The following is a 7,469-nucleotide window of genomic DNA, read 5'->3' as shown; positions in this document are numbered from 1 at the left end:
GTGGTATTGTCTTGACACAATGCTATAAACTTGCTAATAAAATTGTTCTTATTTTATATCCCCTTACTTCAGAAACATCCTGCTAATAAGAACCTGAAAATTCTAATCTGATTGGATTCTTACAATTACATGCCTTTCTTCTAATCTACCATACTGCTTATACTTAAGTATGTTGTGCAATAGTGCAGTACTACATCATGAAATATGGAGTGCTTTGTTTTAGCACTTCACTTTTTTGACGTGATTTTCCACTGCTTGCTCAGTGATGGTTTCATCTTCTTCGATATTTTTTTTAACTTTCTGACCCACCAGATCAAAGATGGCTTCTGGGGGAAATCCCTTAGGCTCTCCCACCTTCACTGTCAGCATGTCAAGTGTCAGTATTGCACCTTCAGGAATTGTCACTTTTGCCACAACAGACTTTCCCAGCTACAGGGGAGAAATTAAAAAAAAAAAGAAAAAGTTTAAATCAAACACATTCCTAGTCTTAGTATACCAAAAAAGGCTAAAAAACATTCTGTGGTTACTTGGGAACAGGTTGTGTGGAACTCTGCTCCCCATTACTCCAAATGAAGGTTGAGCTAGCACGGCAACTTTTACTCTAACTAGGCTGCTGCAAACATCCGAACCTTTCTGAAACTGGATAATGGCTCACTGGAATTTTTCAGAATCAGAGTGGAGAGAAGCTGATTAGACAGACTAGCATTCTAGCTCAGTGTAAAATCAGCTCATCAGTAGTCAGAGACCTATTACTCCTCTTAGTATTACTGAAGACATTGTACTCAGCACTGGTGAGGCAGCAGCTGGAATACTGTGTTCAGTTCTGGGCCCCTCACTACAAGAAAGACATTGAGGTACTGCAGCGTGTCCAAAGAAGGGTAAAAGAACTGGTGAAGGGTCTGGAGCCGAAGTCCTGCGAGGAGCGACTGAGGGGGCTGGGGTAGTTTAGCCTGGAGAAGAGGAACTTGAGGGGAAATCTTATCACTCTCTACAACTACCTGAAAGGAGGCTGTAGCAAGGTTGGGGTTGATGTTTTTTCCCCAAGTGATGGGACGAGAGGAAACAGCCTCAAGTTATGCCAGGGAAGGTTGAGATTGGATATTAGAGAAGACTTCTTCCAAAAGGGTTGTCAGGCACTGGAATGGGCAGCCCAGGGATGTGATTGAGTCACCATCCCTGGAGGGATTCAGATGTGTAGATGTGGCACCTGGGGACATGGTTTAGGGGTGGACTTGGCAGTGTTAACAGTTGGACTCAATATTCTTAAGGATCTTTTTCAACCTAAATGATTTTATGATTCTACTCAACTTAGTTAACCACTGGATGATACACACAGAAATCCATTATACTCAAAATTGTCTACATCATGCTATGTTAAAAATAGTTGCTAACTGCCAGAAACATAAAATGACAGATCTTCGCTAATGTTACAGTGGGTTCATGCTGCTACTAAGCAGCAGAAATTTTTCAGTGCAGAAGCAGAAACACTGCTGCAATAAGCAGCAAGCTGTTTTTCAGAATATAGAGTTATTAGTTACAGGTCAAAATGATGTTCAGCTATACATGAATCAAAAGCAAAAGTTACCTTTTCATTGCAAGCCATTTCACAGGGCAAAAGTTGTTTGACTGGAGAACCCATTGCTTTTTCCACAGTACGGATGGCTTTCACTAACTCTGCCAGTTCATTTGGTTCCAGGGATGCTTGGTGGTCACTTCCTTTCCATGTTTTGTCGAGAGTCACATGGCGTTCCACTACTTTAGCACCCATAGCAACAGCTGCCACTGAAATGGCTATGCCAGTTTCATGACCCGAATAGCCAATGGGGATATCAGGAAAAGCTGACTGATATGCCTTGAATCATGACAGAGTTGGTCTGAATTACCAAATTAGCAATTCCAAAGACAAAGCAAATTTAACAGTGATAATGCAATAAAAACCACAGACAATTACTGTGCCACAGAACAAATGGTTATGCTGAGAATTTTGTGTTGTGTTTTTTGGTTTGTTTTTTTTTAATATTCATCAAGTCACACTGCATTACCTACTGTCACATTTTAAAAATTTCATTAGTATTATCAATACTGACAAGAAGGATGATGTATGTTCTTTTCTACAACTTCTCTTACGCTTTTCCTTTTAATTCAGTTGTACTCTTCATGGTCTTCAAACCCTACATCACTGTAAGTTACAGTAATAACGTAGTTCTCTATTTTCATCCAAGAACCCAGTGCACTGGTTAAACTTGACCTGTAGCCAAAGCAGATTTCTTCAACCCTATATTTAAAATCTGAAGCAATCCTTTCAGCCATATATAGGGGACAATTATCCAGTCCCTAAGGCAATTAAATGCAGCCATGTCCCCTGCTGCTAAAAGTAACTTGCTACATATGCATAAGGCTAGGCAAGTGCTTGAACACTGGCCAATTTGGAAAACTTTCTTGCATCATCATCAGGCATATCCAAGTAGTATTTTCAGTGAAGGACACTATAGAAGGGCCTAATCCATTTTCTTTATTGCTCTGATATTCACATGAAGCATTTTTAAGAAAAGTTTCTGGTCTAGCCCCATTTTGAATTATGTTCTCAATTCCATGCACCTTCTTAATGGTAACCATACGTTATTTTTCCTTTGCACTACAAAGCACAGGATTAACCTGTTAACCATATGTCATATTTTTCTCTGTTGAATTGTGGATACTCCAGTAATACCCTTTCTCATATTCCTCAAAGCTGAGTTATGCTAAAACAGACCATTTAATATACTCGTATAAATATACTCATACCAATATAAAAATGACCATTTTTACTTCCACACTTGAACAAATTAGAAGAACATGATACATCTTCTGACTTCTCAGAAGCAAATTCCAGCATGCCCAAAATCTGGAAATGTATCTCAATAAAAATGCATAGCCCTTCTCTGGTACCCTACCCATGGCCCACTCCAGGTTATTCACTGACCGATATAACACGGAGATTGACATCCTCTGGCTGAAGTGGATATGCACTAGTGCATTGCAGGAAGCAGAAGTTTGGATTGATGGACTTCACAATCTGATAAACCTGACGCATTGTGTTCATCGACTGCATCCCACTGGAAATCACCATTGGGCGACCTAGCCGTTAGAAAACATGCACATGCTTTGTCCTAGGTCTATAAGAAAGCTACACAAGATTAAATTCTTGAAGTAAATTAGTTAAACTAGAAAAGGAAATTGGGTGAAACCTTTTTTTCACCCCATGTCTGAGAATGGTTTTCTTCTAAAGGTACTTCATATTTTTTTCTGAAATCAATTGGAAGAAAGATCTAATAACTGATCTACTGAGACACAGTGATATTTACCAAGACGGCTCAAAAGAAAATGCTTACCTTTCTTTGCAGTCTTTTCCAAATAAGGAAAATTGTTTGTATCTCCTGATCCGACTTTGAAAAATGGAACATCCAGTTCATGTAGAAATTCCACAGCCATCTACAAGGAAATCACTGCATTTTAACACACCAGCTGGATCAAAGACAAAGAACTACCATGCTGGGAATTAAACAACCCTTCAAAATAGCAAAACCAAAGCTTAATTAAATAGGTCACATATATATCACCCCAAAACACACTGGTCGTGAAATAACATTTACTATTCCAAAAATACTCGTTTCTGACTTCCCTTCAGATGAAATATTATTGACGTGCCTTCTTTTATACTTATACTACAAAACCAGATTTTCCACAGGTTTTTGACTGGGATCTCGTCTCAAGGAAACCTCCTTGGTCTCCCAGCCATTGCTGGTCAAGCCAGCTGTATGTACAGCTGCTTAGTACAGATGAGCTGCAATGCTCCTCTAAGTTCAAGAACAACTGGTGTTCTTGAACAGCTTGCTTTTTGTTTTGGCACTACTAGAGAGAACAACTAGCTGCACATAGGAGCTTCGCTGTTGAAGAAGAAATGCAGGCAGTCTTCCTGCCACATACTTCCTACAGGTCAGAAATACTAAGTCACAGACAGAGTGTTTAAAACTACAGGTAGTTTTCCTGAATAGATCTGTCTATCCGAGTATATTAAATAAGCACCTGAAAAAAAGTAAGTGCCCAAAAAGGGAAATCCAAAAGGGATTTGCTTTTGGGAGAGACATTAGAATATAAAATATGTCAAACAATGGATTATAAAACAGTTTATTCAAATAATTATACTCTGCCTTCTTCTAAAAATGTGTGCGCTATATTTAAGACAATTCAGGAATTACTGGAGACTCCATGCAAGTCAATACTGCATCAGTAAGTGAGTAACTGGCCTTTAAAAAATTAGTACTTTTAAAAAATATGTATATATCTCCAACCTATCACAGGGAAGATATTGAAATCCTCCATTCACAACTGAGGGAAACAACAAAATAGTTACCTAACTTTGTCCCCCTTAAACCACCAACAGACAGTTTCTTCAGCTCATTTCTTGTTGCAGTGAAATTTACTTAGTCACGGAAAAAGAGTGCTAATGTCCAGATGAGAATCACATCTTCTCCAGTCTAATTTTTCTATCATCCTTATGATGCAGATTGAATATTTTGTATCTAGGACACGTACCATGTCTTTAATTCAGTTTATTGACTAAGATGCATTGCATGAAGACAATGAATACACCATATTAAAAAGCCACAGATCTAATCAGAGAAGATTGCACAGAATTAAATATGACTGATAGACCTCAGCTCTACAGCCACTCTTCGTTAGGTAAATATCTCTTGCAATTTGGCAGCTTTTCTGTAACACATTCAAGGAACAGGAAGGCATGTCAAATAATAGGGATGACATTAAAGGGAGTGGCTCAATGGGATCCTGTTTTGTCTCCAGTACACCCAGGAACAGAGTACATAAAGGAGTTACTCATAGCCTTTATATTTACTTCACATGTCACTGCACCAATTTCCTCATATAGTTAAATACACAATTTAACCTCTTCAACACAGCTGGAGCTCCAGAGATAATGTTCCGTTTACAGATGTTAACATATTCTCAAGGACTTACTACATCAATTTATGCAATGTTTGCTTTAAGTTCCAAACCCACGTCTTGCAGAAATGCCACCAGAAATCTTAGGCTTTGTGTAATATAATTGTTCAAAAAAGAAGGCAAAAAGCCTGTTGAGGCTAAGCACAAAGCAGCACAGCATCTTGCAAAAAAGGAGCAGGTGTTGTTCGGCAGATCTTCTAGACATGAAGAAAACAATAAAAGAAACATCACAACACTCCGTTCACAGATCTGCATCTATGACATTGGACTATTCCAACACATGCAAAACACCTTTTTGTCTGTCAGACACCTGAAGTAATTTTTCATGGTTGGTGTTTGTACCATCTCATCTGGGACACAGCAATTCAAGGATTTGGATAAGGATTAGGACACTACATTAATAGAAGCAATGGGAATGGCTGGAGAACTGCAGAAGACAGCATAAAAATGTTGAAGGAATTGAAATCGCCTAGTCCAGAGAACAAAAAACAGAAAAGAGAATGTGATAATGGTGTTCAAATACACAAGAGAGGAGATAGAAGGAAGTTACAAACTTTTATGTGCAATGAGGCAGGACAAAAATTTATGAGAAAAGAGATTAAGCTGATACATGAAGAATTCTCTCTGATGGCAAGGAGAGTGAGGCACTGAATAGATCACCATAAAGCATTAAATAAATCCCATCCTTGTCCCATCCTGGGGAAGGCTGCTTGCAGAAGGACAGGGACATTGCTGTGCTTGCCTGATGCAGGAATGGTTAGCTTACTTCTGGAGAGTGTCTTCAGGAGTAACAGGGCAAGGTGGCAGACCCACTCCACGAGATTAGTAAAGAAAAGGGAATATAAGCATTTCTGCTGCTTAGAAACACCAACTGGGGTCTAGTAAACAACTGAAAGGAAAAAAAAAAAAGAGGGAAATAATAGGCATTGAGTTAAGAAAGGAATCTGGTCTAAATGGAGGGGGAAGTTTGAAATGCTTGGAGCTGACATACCAGACAACACTGGACAGCAGTCAGATTGCATTCCTAATCTAAACACTAAAAGCTTTGATTGTTTATGGAGTTCAACTGAGGCCTTGTCTCTAGAATGATTTACTGTGCACAGATACCTCAGCACACACAGCAGGTCTTCCAAACTGTTCAGTCATCTAACTCAGCCACCGTAGAGACACAAGTGAACTGGCAGAAGTACAGTTATTCTAGTTTCTTCATTTAGAAATTCAATGTCCAGGCATATTTAGTATCCTTTCTATGTAAGAACTATTGCACTTAAGTAATAACAACAGGACATAACAGCTGGCCGGTGCTTATCATTCCAGTATGGCTTACATACATACCTCATCCATGCCAGAAGCTGTAAAGAAAATGCCGACCTCCTCTGCATATTTCTTTAGCTCTCTATACTGGTCGTGACTAAACTCCAAGTGGCGCTTGTGCTCTCCGTAGGTCTTTCCCCAGGAGTGTTTAGAGGTATAGGGCCTTTCTAAGGCTTTCTTGTTGAATTTGTACTCCAGTTCGCTCTTCTGGAACTTGGCACAATCTGCTCCACAGTCCTGCAAAACAAGCTGGTGAGCACTGAGTGCACATGCAAGTGAAACTGCACTCATCCTAAGTTTGAACACATAGATTGTGCAACTAATGTGCTCATTTGCAGTGGAGTTTTCACATTATCAACACAGCAATCACAGGAACGGTATGAACACAGAGTGACAGAGGACCTACACACATGAGCCCTTTTCTTCCCAAATGCCTGCACACTTAGTGGAGCAGCAGCCTAGAAAGAAATCATACTACGGAACGACAAAACTGACTGCCTCTTGCTATGCATGCCGCATTTGAAGAGTTGATTTCTGTGGTGTTCTCCGAGCTCTGCTGTCACATTGTAATTTTATGTGAAAACAAGTGGCAGGATTCTGCAGAACAAGGAGCATGAATCTGAAATTTGTCTTAAGTGACACAAGTTAAATTCTCACTACGCTCTTCTGCACTTACACCACAGTCACAGGTCTGAACACAAGATGCTCTGACATCCCAGTGACGATACGCCGTTTTCAAACGCAGATCTACCTAATGCATACAGCTGTAAACCAGCTTGGCTGTCGTACTTGATGACACAAATGTTACCTCAAAAAAACCTAATGCAATCAAACCAGTCCGGAGGTTCATCAGCGGCAGTTCAGCAGTCCGACTCCTCCCATGTACAGCCAGGGCTGCTGTAACCTCTCGGAGACTGATTGGCTGCCTGCGCCTATTCACCGGCGTGTGCCGAGAACGACGCCGGCGCTTCCTGAGCGCGAGTACGAGGCTGACCACAGGCCGGGAAGCGCTTTTCGGCCCCCGCCGCGCTGGCACTCACCGCGACTGTCTCCCTGCAGATACTTTAGAAACTCCTCCTGTACCTCGCTCCACTCCCCCTCGCGGTGCCGCCGCCCGGCTGCGATGCTCCCCGGCCGGAGCGTCCCTGACACCC

At 40.7% G+C, this 7,469-nt stretch overlaps 1 protein-coding gene across 1 annotated transcript; it reads right to left on the bottom strand.

The window, feature by feature from the left end:
* Positions 1–34: 34 nt before the first annotated feature.
* Positions 35–7,286, bottom strand: NANS (N-acetylneuraminic acid synthase; the record flags this gene model as incomplete). Its single annotated transcript, XM_010161587.1, has 6 exons — positions 35–429; positions 1,586–1,852; positions 2,963–3,117; positions 3,372–3,471; positions 6,337–6,564; positions 7,124–7,286. Coding segments are annotated over 6 exons (1,123 nt in total), but the record flags the coding sequence as incomplete, so codon positions are not given.
* Positions 7,287–7,469: the final 183 nt, after the last annotated feature.

This window comes from Eurypyga helias, unplaced genomic scaffold (assembly GCF_000690775.1).
Source record: "Eurypyga helias isolate BGI_N326 unplaced genomic scaffold, ASM69077v1 scaffold19431, whole genome shotgun sequence".
NCBI lineage: Eukaryota > Metazoa > Chordata > Aves > Eurypygiformes > Eurypygidae > Eurypyga > Eurypyga helias.
This window is presented reverse-complemented; position numbering and strand designations above follow the sequence as displayed.